At 38.0% G+C, this 16,366-nt stretch overlaps 1 protein-coding gene across 2 annotated transcripts in view; it reads left to right on the forward strand.

The window, feature by feature from the left end:
• KLHL5 (kelch like family member 5) overlaps positions 1-9,151 on the forward strand; it is a 63,093-nt gene extending 53,942 nt beyond the window's left edge. Inside the window, exons 10-11 of one of the 2 annotated variants that reach the window (XM_036019843.1) lie at positions 3,054-3,225; positions 7,691-9,151. In XM_036019843.1, the coding sequence (XP_035875736.1) occupies positions 3,054-3,225; positions 7,691-7,747 (229 nt within the window). In that variant the 3' untranslated portion in view covers positions 7,748-9,151. The remainder of the gene's footprint in view (positions 1-3,053; positions 3,226-7,690) is intronic. The other variant, XM_028507159.2, reaches the window with a different exon arrangement.
• Positions 9,152-16,366: the final 7,215 nt, after the last annotated feature.

The following is a 16,366-nucleotide window of genomic DNA, read 5'->3' on the forward strand; positions in this document are numbered from 1 at the left end:
AGGTATGAACACTCCAGAGCAGAAAGGGCTATGACTCACTCAGAAACTGAAAGGCTGCCACTATAGTAGAGAACAAAGTGACAGAGAGAGTGGCAGGAAAGGAGGAGGAGTGGGTTGGAGGCAGGGGCAGGTCATGTAAAGTATTGAGGCTTTATTAAGAATTTTAGGGACTTCCAGTCAAGATGGAGATGTAGATAGACAGGCTTCACCTCCTTGCACAGCCACAGAGAGAATTATAACTAAACCTCAAAACAACCCCCAGAACTGTCAGAAAATTGAACTGCATGGGAGTCTGACAACCAAGGATTTAAAGAAGCCACTGTCATCCAGATGGGTAGGAGGGGTGGAGACATGAAGTGGGCAGAGAGGCAAGGAGACACGGTGGGGTGTGGAGAGGCAGTGGCAGTGGCGGAACTGGCGGTCCCACCCCAGGCCAAACCACACAGCCCAGGGTTCTAGCCCTGGGAAGATAAATCCCCATAACTTGTGGCTGTAAAAACCAGTGAGGGTTGGGGTGGCAGAAGAAACTGCCAGATTTTCAGTAAACTCTGCATAAAGGACCTGCATGGTCTTAGAATGTATGCAGACCCTCCCACTCTGGGATTCAGCACCAGGGCAACAGTTGGAAGGGCTCCAGTCACGTACGGGGAGTGAGTGAAGTGACTGGAAACAGGATGAGAGCCGGACAAACCTCCAGAGGCCAGGCAGCAGCACTCCCCTCTCTGAGCCCTCCCCCCACAAAGCAGTGAAGCAGGTTGCCATGCCCAGGCGATTACCTAAGGTTCTACCCCACACAATTACAGGTGCCATTTCTACAATAGGCCACACTGCTAAGGCAGGGAGTCAAAGTGGCTCTACCTAATAATACACAGAAACAAACACAGGGAGGCTGCCAAATTGAAGAGACAAAGAAATATGGCCCAAATGAAAGAACAGATCAAAACCCCAGAAAAAGAACTAAACAAAATAGAGACAACCAACCTATCAGATGCAGAGTTCAAAACACTGGTGATCAGGATGCTCAAAGAACTCCCTGAGTATGGCAACAACATAAAGGAAGAAACAAAGGTTACACTGAGTGAAATAAAGAAAAATCTACAGGGAACCAGCAATGAAGAGAAGAAAGCCAGGATTCAAATCAATGATTTGCAACTTAACGAAGAAATAAACATTCAATCAGAACAGCAGGAAGAAACAAGAATTAAAAAACAAGAAAATGAGGAGAGTATAAGAAACCTCTGGGACATCTCCAAATGTACCAACATCCGAATCACAGGGATGCCAGAAGGAGAAGAGGAAGAGCAAGAAATTGAAAACATATTTGAAAAAATAATGAAAGAAAACTTGCTTAATTTGATGAATGAAATAGACATACAAGTCCAGGAAGCACAGAGAGTCCCAAACAAGTTGGACCCAAAGAGGATCAAGACACATCATAATTAAAATGCGAGAGGTTAAAGATAAAGAGAGAATCTTAAAAGCAGCAAGAGAAAGGCAGAGAGTTACCTACAAAGGAGTTCCCATAAGACTATCAGCAGACTTTTCAAAAGAAACTTTGCAGGCAAGAAGGGACTGGCAAGAACTATTCAAAGTGATGAAAATCAAGGACCTACATCCAGGATTACTCTATGCAGCAAAGCTATCATTTAGAATGGAAGGGCAGACAAAATGCTTCCCAGACAAGGTAAAGCTAAAGGGGTTCGTCGTCACCAAACTCTTATTATATGAAATGTTAAAGGGACTTATTTAAGAAAAAGAAGATTAAAAACTATGAACAGTAAAGTGACAACAAACTCACAACTATCAACAACTGAATCTGAAAGAAAAGAAAAGAAAAGAAAAGAAAAGAAAGAGAGAGAGAGGGAGAGGGAGAGAGAGGGAGAGAAGAAGAAGAAGAAGGGAGGGAGGGAGGGAAGGAAAGACAGACTAAGCAAGTAACCAGAACAGGAACAGAACCATAGGTATGGAGATTATTTGGAGGGTTATCAGCTAGGAGGGCAAAGGGGAAGACTAGGAGGGAAAGAAGTACAGGGAAGAAGCATAATTGGTAGGTACAAAATAGATGGGGATATTAAGAATAGTATGGGAAATGGAGAAGCCAAAGAACTTATATGCAAAACCTATGGACATGAACTCGGGAGAAGGAAGATTGCTGGAGGCTTTGGGGGTCCTGGATGGAGGAGAAAATTGGGATAACTGTACTAGCATAATCAATAAAAAAAATTTTAAAAAGAATTTTGGATAAAGAGCAATGGGAATTTGGTGTATGTATGTGTGTTATTCAATAAATTAGAAATAACTAACAGAAGACTAAAAAGTGAAATGAAGGTTTGTTAGTGAAAATTATTGCTTTCTGTGAGATAAATAGAGTTTGGTTTTTTGTTTGTTTGGGTTTTTTTTGTGGGGGGGGGCAGGGGAAGTTCTGGAGAAAGAAGGAATGTTACATCTGCATTTAACCTGTATTGGGGAGAAAATAATTCAGACTATGCTTATTGCATGTTACAATTGAGGAAAGGAATATGGAAGTTTTTATACACTTTGCCCCATAATTTACCACATGCTCGCCCTTGTACTGCTCACAAACAGTGAAGAGTTGTTCATTGATATAAGAGGTATTAGAAGCAAAATAGGTCATCTAAGCATGTATCTGATCTTAGATACACAGTTTTAGTCAGTTCTAATAAACATGCCTCGTGAAAGGTCCAAGAAGGTCCCAAAATGAACTGCTACCGTAACTGGAGCTGTAAGTTATCTTGTATAGATCTTCACAAAATGATTTCCTCAGATTTCCAGTAAGCGATCTAAAACCTGAAAGCCGTTTTCAGCATTTACGTTAGCACATTTGAAAAGTTTTAGTGCTGTGCATCTGCTAAGTGAATCTGTAATATTTTAAGTAAAAGTTTTCAGGAAAATATGGCTATTGTTCTCTACATTGTATTCAAATGTACTTTATACAGCAGATAATGAGACAAGATAGGCTTAAAGAACAAAACTATTTTTACATAATATATTATGAGAACAAGGTCATGTCCAGTCCTAAAATCTCCTTTCAGGTATGACCCCAAAACAGACATGTGGACGGCGGTGGCGTCCATGAGCATCAGCAGAGACGCGGTGGGGGTCTGTCTGCTGGGAGACAAGCTGTATGCCGTTGGCGGGTACGACGGGCAGACTTACCTGAACACAGTGGAGGCTTACGATCCCCAGACAAATGAGTGGACCCAGGTATGCCGTTCCATTTTTCATTATTCCACTTACTCTGTTTTTTTTTAATATTTTTTTAATTTAAGTGTAGTTGATATACAGTCTTATATTGGCTATTTGTACAGTATAAGTGATTGGGCATTTTCATACGATACAATGTGACCACCTCACTAATTCTAGTAATCATCTGTCACCGTGTAAATTTATCACACTATTAGTGACTGTATCCACCTTTTCTTTTTCATCCGTCCCCTCACCCTCTCCCTTCTGGTAACCAACCATCATTTTGGTCTCTGTTTATGAGTCTGTTTTTGCTTTCTTTGTTTGCTTATTTTGTTTTGTTTTTAGATTCTACATATAAATGAAATCCTACAATATTTGTCTTTCTCTGCCTAACTTATTTCACTTAGCATAATATCCTCTAGACCACAGGTGTCAAACTCATTTTCACTGGGGGCCACATCAGCCTCATGGTTGCCTTCAAAGGACCAAATGTGATTTCAACTCCATAACCGTTAAGGAGTAGTTACATTTACAGTCCTAAAGTTATTCCAGCCCTTTGAAGACCGCAAGGCTGATGTGGTCCCCAATGAAAATGAGTTGAAATATATACATATACATACCACATCTTCTTTACCCATTCTTCTATCAACTTAGGATACTTTCATATCTTGGCTATTGTAAATAATGCTGCAATGAACACAGGCTACATATATCTTTTCAAATTAGTGGTTTTTTTTTTTTGATAAGTACCCAGAAGTGAAATTGCTATAGTATATCTGTTTTTTGTTTTTTGAGGCATCTCAAACACTGGTTTCCACAGGGACTGCACCAGTTTGCAGTCCCACCAACAGTGTACAATGATATATCCATTAAGAACTTGACATCCAAAATATATATAAGAAACTCATACAACTCAATACCAAAAAAAAAAATCCAGTCAAAAATGGGCAGAGGATGTAAAAAGACATATCTCCCAAGAAGACGTACAAATGGCCAACAGACATCTGAAAAGATGCTCAACATCACTAGTCACTAGGGAAATGCAAATCAAAACCACAGTGAGAACCACCTCACACCAGCCGTGATGGCTGTTACAAAAAGTCAATGTGTTGGCGAGGATGTAGAGCAAAGGGAACCTTCGTGCACTTACTCTGATTTTAGTAAAACAGATCCTCTCAATTTTGTCCAATATCAAAATATATAGCCTCAACATAATACAGTTTCTTACATTACAGTCTCTTAATTAAATATAAAAAAAAAACAAGAGGGAATATTTAATTTTATAACACAATTGAAATCCAAAATTACCTTTAAAGTATAAGTGTAATACTACTCAAATCATTGGTCTGTCTGCCACCGTGTGCTGGCTGGGTGGTTGAGGAGATGCTGTAGCATGGCCAGAGCCCACAGGACCACAAGAGGGCTGCAAGAAGGGGAGAGGAGACTGTGGGAAATTAGAAACAAAGATGGTAGTCAGAAAAATTTGATCAGCTTACCCGTACGTGACCAATAATTTTTAAATACTCAAGCCACTGACATTTGGGAGCAGATTGAACGGCTGGCCATAACTTAATTAAGATGGTAATCCTAAATTACATTAAAAAGTAAGAAACTTGATCTGGCAAGTTTATTAACAAAGAGTTCCACTGTGTCTGGTTCTGGGAAGGCCTAGCACTTCTAGGAATGACCTTTTGAGATCTTTCCTTTCATCATCACCAATAACAGAAGCAGGAGTTTTGTGCCCCAATACAGAATCTGGTACACAAAATTCAAATGTTTAATTGAGCCAAAGTTTTCTTACAAGAACCAATGATGAGTACTGTTAGTAACACAAAACTTAGGAGAATCTCGACTGTCATAGACCTTAACTGTTTACGTAGGTACCACAGTGTAGAGCGGTTGGTGTGAATGTGTAAGGAGAGAACCACGATGTAGGTATGAAAGAGCTGTCCCATGGCACAGGTAGTGTCTGGTATAGAATATCACAGAGAAAAAAGAAAATGGTTGTTGAGAGGGCTTCAGTGAGAAAGAAGCTGGATTTCAGTGAAGGTTTAATGGATCCAGTTCAAAACTGTAGAAAGAAAATTGTGTGAGAAAACATGAAAGGAATATCACTGAAGCAGAACTCCGTGGCCTGTATGAAGAGGTGTGGCTGGTTGTGAGGATCCATGCTTGGGAAGAGCAGGAGTTCTTACTGGGGAGAAAGGGTGGGGTCAGGATGGGGGTCTGGGAAGGTCCAGCTGAGGAGTTTGGTAGTGAGAAGCCAGTGGGGACTTTGAACCAAGAGAGTGGTACAATAATAAAAAGTTCATGTGGCAGCATTTGGGGACAGGATAAGTCGGGTCAGAGACAGAAGAGGTGAAGGCCTGAGTGAGAGCTACAGGATTTCATTAGAAATTATGGGATTCCCTCCCACCAGCCGTCCACCGTGGCAGATAACCGGGAAGCCCAAAACGGGATAGAAGAATCTCTTTGTCTGAGATGTATTTGATATAAGCCCTTAGGCCAGCTATTAGGAAATCTATTGGCCATATTTGAGACTTATTGTTACAGATAATTAATACTTTATGCTGAATCATTCTGTATCAAAATTAATAACTTATGACCACATACATAGTTATTGTATGTGCGTACCACCTCTATTACTATTTTAAATGTACCTAAATGAGAACTTATAACCATAGCATCTGCAAAATTAATATTTTCATTCGGTGTTCCAACAAATGGACGGGAGGACATTTGTACAGGGAATGGAATGAGATTACAAAGTCTTAAGCTGCCACCCACTCCACTACCAGCCTTGACCAAAAGCAAGAGGTGCCTGCATCGTATTTAACAAATTCTCTAAGCTAAACTTTCTAGCTGGTTGTCATGACAACATGTACTATTCACAGCGTAGAGACTTAGTGTATTGGGTGTCTTGAGAAAAGCTGCTAATTACAAAGAGATTCTTTGATTTAAATGATATAGAGGTCACTCCTAGAATATTGTAAGTAGATAATGGTGTTAAAATCGATTATTTGTTCAAGGAGATAGAGCAGTGATCAAAACAACTGATTCAGATAGAGAGTAACTGAGGATTCTCTATAACTGAAGTCCGATATGTTTTTAAAATCCCCTCATTGTTACAAAGCAGACTTTCTTAATACTTTATATTAATCACTCTTTCCTAAATGCTAATGTTTTATTTCTCTTAGGTCAAATGCATGGATTGTCAGTATGCTCAAAGTAGTCCTTCTTTGACAACTATTCTTTCTACACTTTTATTTTCACTACTAATTGCCTAGTGTCTAGGGTATACTTTTTTTAAAAAAGAAAAATAAGTGAGAGATTCAAGAGTTGTTCCTTATCTGTAATACGTTTATCTTCCTACACTTAGCGCCCCACACTTCTCTCTCACTGTCATCGAGTTTATTCATGAGGTTTGTTTCCACTCCAGAGAGTTGAATGGATTGTGTTTGTTATTTATTTACTCCGCTAAAAAGCAGTGGGTGGGTCTAGACCTTTGGGTTATGGGCAGAAAAGGCGGCCAGTGAGTGGGAAGCTCTGTTCCCTCTGGGGGAAGCAGGTCCCAGGCACGCAGCTACGCTCTCTGAGATCATATTTCCCTCACAGGGCCTCTCAAGATGATACTTGATATTTTCTCCATTGCTTACAAAGTTGCTTTTAAGCCTTCAGCATTTCCTCACATCTACATTGCACATCATTTTGCCCAAAACATCATGCTTCATGTAGAACAATTTCTGAACTATTAAAAAAAACACCTTTTTTAAAATATATATATATAAGTATGGAATCATTATGTTGTATACCTGCAATTAATATAATGTACATCAATTATATCTCAATTAATAAAAGAGAAAAAATCACCCTTAAAGAGAAGTGGCTAATACATAATTATGTGATATGGGGTGTCTATGAAAGTTTGAACTCAAGAGCATTATGTAAGTGAAATAAGCCAGGTGGTGAAAGACAAATACCATATGGTCTCACCGATAAGTAGAACCTAATCAACAAAACAAACAAGCAAGCAAAATATAACCAGAGACACTGAATTAAAGAACAAACTGATGATAACCAGAGGGGAGAGGGGAGAGGGAAGAAGGATAATGGGAGAAATAAGGGGAAGGATCATCCAGGGACTTGCACAAAGGACACATGGACAGAGCCAAAGGGGGCAGGATCTAGGGTGGAAGGCGGGAATGGGTGGGGCGAGGGGCGTGGTGGAGTGAAAACAGAGACAACTGTTCTTGAACAACAATAAAATAATAATAATAATAATAATAATAATAATAATTTAAAAAAGGAAGTTTAACATCAGGAGCAGGGTTTAGGGGAAAGGACCAGGCGAGCCGTAGGCCTGGGGCAGCAGCTCTCTGCCAACAAGCATGGGCTATTTCAGTGTTTGACTAACTGGTCTAGTTAATGATATCAACGTTTTTACCTACAAATCCAACATATCTGTCTTCTTATTTCTTTTCAGGTTGCTCCACTGTGCCTAGGAAGAGCTGGGGCTTGCGTTGTGACTGTAAAATTATAATTCAGTGCTTTGGTTTCTACATGAAGATATCCACTTCTTTTATGAATTTAGTACATTTATCCTACTGTCAATGGAGACATTTTTAGTACATTTGCAGTGCCACGTTCCTGGGCACGAAGTGCCTGATCTGAAAGTGGAAATCCTAGGACAAGGGCGAATGAAGCAGAATCACATACTTTCATGTCTTAGTAACTCAGAACCACAGCTGGTAGACTGTGAGCCTGTGTTCCTCACATCAAATGTGAGCACACACACACTGCCCCTGAACACAGCCCTGCGTTAACTGGGAATTTCATCATAGTTCATCGTTTCTTAATCATCAAGCACATCTTACTCACCTTATCCAAAGATTCCTTTTATCACAGTGAAAACACACCAGATAAAACTCATAACATTATCCTTTGTAACATTACCATACATGAGTTACAGTAATTTTTATTCATTTGTTTGCTCATTTGTTTAACTACAGCCACTCTTTTAGTGATACAGTAAGTACTATGCCATTTAGTTTTTTTAGAAATAGCTGTATTATATGGGCTTTGGTTATAGACTTCATTTCTAAAATTGGGTTAGTCAGTGAATAAGAAAAACATTAAAGAGTCAAAACAATAATGACCAAGTAAAAACTTGGTGTGATTATCGGGGTTTATTTAAATATTCATCCTTTATGTCCAGATTCACCAGGAAAAATGTTATGATATTCTCAAATTAGAATTGAAACATGGTGTTTTGCATTAAGATGTGCAAATTCATGTAGGGAAAATAAATGTTATATACCCTGTAATGTTCTTTCACCTAACATGTATTTAATTACATGAATTTGTTTTCTTTTATAAGAGATGTTTTGATCTTCTGTTTTGATACTGACAAAACTGGTCGAATGCTCTGAGGTTTTCAGATCCTTGTTCGCCCCTGCCTGGTCTCTCATGTGCAGCCCACTGGTGCCCCATCGCGCTTCTTCGTAATCAGTGTGGGGGGAACGGGCTTACTGAATGTTTGGAAAATAAGTTTAAAGTGTTTATTACCCAATGTTTTGTACATTTATAAACTCTAATTACATTTGTGAATGTTAATACTCTCAGTGAATCGTTTATTGTTTGTAAAAATGCACTGGGCAGTAACATTTTAAGATAAATCCTTTAAGGTATAAGTCATTAATTTATATCTTAATATAAAAATGAGTATAATCTAAATGCCCATCTTTTAAGATACAAAGTTATAGTTAATGTGTTTTTGAAATTTATATCAGGGTAGCCTTTATTTTAGTTGCTTTCTTTAAAAATTAAAACAAACTTTTTTTTAACTAATTTTGAATGTCCATGAAATGTTTCTATATTGTTTCTACCTTGAAAACCAAGAAAATGAGTACTTCTGTTCCCCTAAATAAAACCTGTAGTTATTTTATTTGTGTGGTTGCTAAGAAAATAATAGCGATAGTGACAAACATATTACTATATTTACTATGGATATGAAGTCAATTATTTCCCTGACAGGGAGGGATCAGCCGGAGTGTGTTTATGTATTTAGGGGAAGGGAGAAGAGAGGAAAAGGTGTAAGGACCAAAACAAAGTTTCAAAAGCAGAAATATGTCAGTACATCATCAGTTCCTTGGAGGTGTAGACGTGTGATTTTAAAGGAGGTACTTGGACATGCACCATATTCTGCCGTGTACAATGCACACCACATTTTTGGCCCAAACTTTCAGGAAAAAAATGTTTTGTAATTCAACTATTTATATTTAGAAACAATACCCATTATCGTATTGCAGGGTATTATTTTGCATACAGATATCATTATTGCTTTCTAGAGTTACACTTTTAATGCATAAGCATAAGTAAAAGAATTAAAAACATTTACATAGATACAGAATTAGTACTGCCCATGTATAATACACATCCTTATTTTCCCCTCAAAAATGTGGGCAAAAAAAAGTGCACATTATACACAGCAAAATGCGGTACTTGTGATCATTCCTTTGAACACTCAGCATCCACTGTCTGTGCCCACAGAGCCCATGGTGGAGCCAGACTCATGTTAAAGGGACTGATTTCCCTCTCTAAGAAGAGTCCTTTCTTTCCAGGGGTGTCCAGTCATTGGCTGCATGTGGCCCAGCATGGCAATGAATGTGACCCAACACAAAACATAAATTATGCATGGACACTTTTTTTGCTCATCAATTTTTGTTAGAGATTGTGTATTTAATGTGTAGCCCAAGACAACTCTTCTTCTTCTAGTCCAGAGACACCAACAAGTATGTGATTCATGAGAAGAACAGTCCTCTGATTTTCTCTCTCACTAAAGGGCCTCTCTGATGCAATTTTGTAGTCGGTGGGACCTGCTCTCCCGGATACTACTAAAGAGAACCATTTCTTTTCTAGCAATAGAACATTTGCCAAACAGTCCTTCTTCTCCTCGTCCAGTGTCTAATAAATCTGAAGGAAAATATGGCTCTTCCTTGTATCCATCATCCAACATTGCTGCCTTGACTTTACTATTAGTCTCTCCAATGAGATGTCTCGTTACTCTTTATTTTAACCCCAACTAATGACCATGTTATAAAAAGTAATATTTGGTAATATTACTTTTACCAAAAGTAATATTCAAAGCTTGGAATATTGGTTCAAAGCTTACTATGAACTAGGAACCAAGTTATTGCATGCATGAATGTACTTAACCCCCTAACAACCTTATGAGATAGGTTCTATTATTCTTTTTACAAAAAGGAAACTAGAGAACAGAGAGATTCATAACCCCAAGGTTATACATAGCAAGTAAGTGGCAGAGCAGAGTCTTAATGTGGGCAGTCTCACTTAGGAGTCAACATTCTTATCATTTCAGCTTCTAGGTAGAAAGAGGTTTCATTTTATGTGGAGAAGCATTCATTTTAGTCAAAAGACAAATGAACTTTATGCTTTTTAGAAGTAAAATTTATGCCAGTCACACTCATATCAAAAAGCTTTGGGCTCCACCCCTTACAATGTAACTGGCATGCCAAGACAAAAAAAAATGACCCAAATGAAAGAACAGATCAAAGCCCCAAAAATATAACTAAGTGATGAAGAGATAGCCGACCTATCAGATGCAGAGTTTAAAACACTGATAATCAGGATGCTCACAGAAATGGTTGAGTATGGTCACAAAATAGAGGAAGAAGTGAAGGCTATACAAAGTGAAATAAAGAAAAACATATAGGGATCCAACAGTGAAGGGAAGGAAACTGGGACTCAAATCAATGATTTGGAACAAAAGGAAGAAATAAACATCCAACTGGAACAGAAGGAAGAAACAAGAATTCAAAAAAATGAAGAGAGGCTTAGGAACCTCTGGGAAAACTTTAAACGTTCCAACATCCGAATCATAGGGATACTAGAAAAAGAAAAGGAAGACCAAGAAATTGAAAACTTATTTGAAAACAAAATGAAGGAGAACTTCCCAAATCTGGCAAAGGAAAGAGCCTTTCAGGAAGTCCAGGAAACTCAGAGAGTCCTAAAGAAATTGGACCCAAGGAAGCACACACCAAGGCACATCATAATTACATTACCTAAGATGAAAGATAAGGAGAGAATCTTAAAAGCAGCAAGAGAAAAAGAGACAGTTACCTACAAAAGAGTTCCCATAAAACCATCAGCTGATTTCTCAAAAGAAACCTTGCAGGTAAGAAGGGGCTGGAAAGAAGTATGCAAAGTCATAGAAGGCAAGGACCTATATCCAAGATTGCTCTATCCAGCAAAGCTATCATTTAGAACAGAAAGGCAGATAAAGTGCTTCCCAGATAAGGTAAAGTTAAAGAGGTTCATCATAACCAAACCCCTAGTATGTGAAATGTTAAAGGGACTTACCTAGGAAATAGAAGATGATCAAAAATATGAACAGTAAAATCAGAACAAACTCCTAACTATCAACAACTGAACCTAAAAACAAACAAACAAAAAAACTAAGCAAACTAGAACAGGAACAGAAATGGAGATCACATGGAGGGTTATCAGTGGGGAGGGGGAGGAGGAAAAATGGAGGGAAATGTGCAAGGAATAAGAAGCATAAATAGTAGGTACAAGATGGACAGAGGGAGGTTAAGAATAGTATAGGAAATGGAGAAGCCAAAGGACTTATATGTGTGTCCCATGGACATGAACTAGGGTTGGGGCGGGGCAGTGCTGATGGGAGTGGGATACAGGGTAAAGGAGAATAAAGGAGAGAAAAAAAAATAAAAAAGAAAAAACTTTGGTTTCTTAGTATTGGGGGAAAAATTTTGCTTAAATATCCTATGGAATTTTATATACATTTTGCTTAAGTAAATGTAAGAAAGCATGACATACATCTGACATACATTTCAAGTTTTAAATATTAGATAAATTGCACAGTATTTTGGATGACTGAACCATAACATATTTGTTCATCAAAAATAAGCTTTATTTCTACAAATTACTCTACATGCAATGGACAGATTCCTAAAAACAAGCAAATTCCCAAAACTGACTCAAGAAATTAAAAATCTAAGTAAAGAGGTTGAATCAATAATCAAAAATCTCCCAACCGAGAAAGTACAGAACCAGATGGGTTCACGGAGGAATTCTATCAAACACTTAAAGAATTGACACCAATTCTTAAACTCTTCCCCCTCAAAAAAAAAAAAGAGGAAGTAACACTTCCTAATTCATTCTACAAGGCAAGTATTACCTTGATATCAAAACTATACAAAGATTATACACCAAGACAAAGTAAAATTTGTTTCAGGAGTACAGGAGTGGTTCAACAAACAAAAATCAACCAGTGTAATATGCCACAGTAATATAATGAAGGGAGCAACAACTAGAAGAATCTAGAACAATAACATGAAAATAAAGCTCTTTGTTATTAAAAATAGAATAAAGAGAAAAATAACATTTCAATAGATAAGAAAATGAATTTGACAAAACCTAACAACCTTTCATAGTAAAAAACACTCAGCAAACCAGGAAGAGAATGAAATTTTCTCAACCTGTTAAAAGGCATTCATGAAAAACCCACAGCCAACCATACACTAAATGGTAAAAGATTGAAAGCTTTCCCTCTAAGATCAGGAAAATGCTCACTTACAACACCGTTAGGCAACATTTTACCAGAAGTTCTACAAGAGCAATTAGGCAAGAAAAAGAAAGGAAATCCCAATTACAAAGAAAGAAATAAAACAATTGGCAGCTGATATGATCCTGTGTATTAAAAATCCTCAAGAATCCATACAAAAAAAATTATTCGAGCTGATAAATTCAGTAATGTTACAATACAAAAATCAACACACAAATGTCAGTTGATTTCTGTACACTAACAAAAAAAAAATCTGAAAAAAAAAACAATTTTATTTACAATAGCCTCAAAAAGAACAAAATACTTGGGAATAAATTCAACCAAGGAGGTGCAAGTGTTATACACCAAAAAAGAACCAAACATTGCTGAACAAAAGTAAAGAAGACCTAAATAAATGTAAAGACACCCCATGTTCGTGAGCCAATAATGTTAAAATAGCAATACTCCCCACATTGGTCTATAGATTCAGTGCAATCACTATCAAAAATCTAATAGCCCTTTTTTCTTTTTTTTGCAGATGCTGAAAAAGCTGATCCTAAAATTCATATGAAATTGAAGGGACCCAAAAGAGCCAAAACAATCTTGAGAAAGCAAAGTTGGAAGAGTCACATTTTCCAATTTCAAAATTTGTTACAAAGCCACAGTAATCAAAACAGTGTGGTGCTGGTGTTAAGAATAAACATATAGGCCAATGGCATACAATAGAAAATCCAAAAATACACTATAGTAAATTGATTTCCAACAAGGATGCCAAGACCATTCAACAGAAAAAGAATCGTTTCTTCAACAAATGGTGCTGAACAACTGGGAGGAAGAGACAGTGAGGAATGGCCACTTAGTAAGTAAGGTGTTTCCAGGTGATGAAAACATTCTGGAACTAACTAGTGGTGATGGCTACACGATATGGTGAAGGCACTAAATGTCACTTGCGCTAAATTTTATGGATATTTTACAACAGTAAAGAGCTTTATTTAGGTACATCACAAATTGTTATTTAAATGTCATAACAATAAGCATTTTATATATATCACTAGAATTAAAACTGTATTTTTAGCCATCTCAAAGACCATTTTTTAAAAATGTAACTTGCAAGTAAATGAATTTAAAAATTTGACAGAAGGGCTCTTTAGATCTTACTTCTAGTATAAAAAGAGAGTAATAAACACTGAAAAACAGAAGGGGAGAGTTTGGTTGGGTGCTCTTCCCCAGTGCCTGGTGCATAACAGCCATTCCATAAATGTTTGTTGAAAGTCAAGATAGATTTTTTATAAGCTCTCTATAGTCTTTGGAATTGTTGGCAATATCTCAACTCTTAGGAACAAATATTTAATAAAATGATAATTTTCCTGTGACTAGATTATTAATTCACATGAAATATTTTCATTCTATTTGGGTTTTTAATTAGAGTAAAAAAATCGAATGCTGTAAAATATTAAAGCCTACTTTTGGCATTTCATCCTTCCATATCCCAAATACCTTTAGCTATCTAAGGATGCACCAACTCCCCCAGCAGAGACCCTTACTTCAAAGGCCTAAGAAAGTATTCTATCTATTATAATGGTCTAATAGGGCCCAAGCAGCTCTGACACCTTGTGTTTCTCTTTATGAAGTATTGATCAATACTTCATGACTAGCCGTGACGGTCACCCTATTTTCCCCACCCCTGGGTGGGTACTTCCTTTGCGCTAGTGAGGTCCATCTAGAAAGGGAAGCCGGGGGGCTTGGGAAGCATATTCAGCACCCTCGGTGTTTGCCCAGGCTGACGTTGATTCCAGTTGATGACATTTCTTTGTAGGTAATAAACCATTATGTTGAATTGAAGCAGACTAAAATAGTTTTATATTAGAGAATGAATTATTACTTATTTAATATTTGTGCCTTAAAAATACTGTAAGTTGGGAAAGCCAACAGTGGCTCCATGACTGGTCGTGCCGTCAGTGATGGCACGCTCAAGGTATTCAAGTTACCGTGACGACACTGTGTTTCAAAACTAATCAGATTGTTTATCTTTTTCTGAGGGAAGCTTATTCGTAAAAGGTCTATTGTTCCTTTTTAAGATAGTGAAATATTCTACTTGAAATAAAGGAGAATCAATTTTTTGTATATACAGTATTTTCTCTTTAAATTAAATTGGTTGGAGTAATGTTGGTTAATAAAACTATACAGACTTCAAGTGTACAGTTCTAGGTTGCATCGCCTGTATATGGCACTGTGTGCCCACCACCTAAAGTCAAATCTTCTGTCACCTCATATGTGACACCCTTCACCCTTCACTACCCCCCAGCTCCCTTCCCTTTGGTAATTGCCCTGTTGTCCGTGTCTAAGAGTTTCTGTTTGCTTGTCTATCTTGTTCATTTGTTGCCCTCAGTTTTATCTATTTAGAGTTACACCTTTTCAAAAGAACGTATGTGCACGACTCATGGACATGGACAATGGTGTGGGGACTGACTGCGGGAATAGAGGGGCAGGCTGGGTGGAGAGGGGCAAAAGGAGAAAAAACTGGGACAACCATAATAAAATAAACAATATTTACATAATAAAGTTATGCATCTTCATAAAGCTACATGACAAACTGAGCGGTACAAAAGAAACAAGTGGAGTGAGTTTTTCAGAAGGAAAGCGGTCCTTGATTAGTGGTAGTGGGAGCAGGGATGCTGCAGCGAAGCTGTCATTCAGAGAGCTGTCTGTGTGTCCGTGACAAGAATAGCTGTGCTGTGTGAGAGCCTCAGAGGAAGAAAATGCTAGGTGATGAGTCTGGCAAAAGCTGACCTACTTTGTATGATACTGTATCAGAAACTCAGTAGCAAAACTGCAGAGGACTGGGGGAGTGAATTAATCCAACTGAGATTTCATTTACTCAGAAACTTTCTAATCAATAAGGCATGAAGCAAAACACTAGGGAGACTTAAAATCTTACACAATGATAAATCATAAAGACGGACAAACAATGTTAGTTCCTGAAGGGCACATACGGGGGTATATTTTTGTATCCCCTGAAATACTTAACATTTTATTCACTGTTATATCCTCACAGTAATAGGCTCTCGCTAATTATTGGTTGAATGTAAATATGAAATAAACTTGGTCTTTGAGGTAGGTCACCTCCGAATTCTGGGAATGCGGGTTTACAGTATCACAGATTCTGAAACACAGAACAAAAAGAATTTGTGAGGTTGCCTTGTGCACACATCAGGGTGTGTGTGTGTGTTTGGGGGTGGGCAATGCATTTAGGAGCGGGTTGATACGCAGGAGCGTGGGAAGGGGGCGAGCCAGAGATGTGCAGGAAGTGAGGAGGCTGACAACAGCATCACATACACACAGAGGAAGCTAATGTGCTGCTATATTCAAATTAAGGATGACGGTTACGTCTGCTGTCTGTACATGACTTTAACATGACATGGGGAGGCTCCAGGTGGCCATGACGGTCAGGGATGCGACCTGCAGGCCAGCCCCCACACAGTCCATCTTCCTGTTCTTCCCTTCTGACCTTGTGTAAGTAGCCACATGGACTTTCAGCTAAAATATATTAACGAAATGGACTATTTTCTCCACTCC

Source organism: Phyllostomus discolor, chromosome 1 (assembly GCF_004126475.2).
Source record: "Phyllostomus discolor isolate MPI-MPIP mPhyDis1 chromosome 1, mPhyDis1.pri.v3, whole genome shotgun sequence".
Lineage (NCBI taxonomy): Eukaryota > Metazoa > Chordata > Mammalia > Chiroptera > Phyllostomidae > Phyllostomus > Phyllostomus discolor.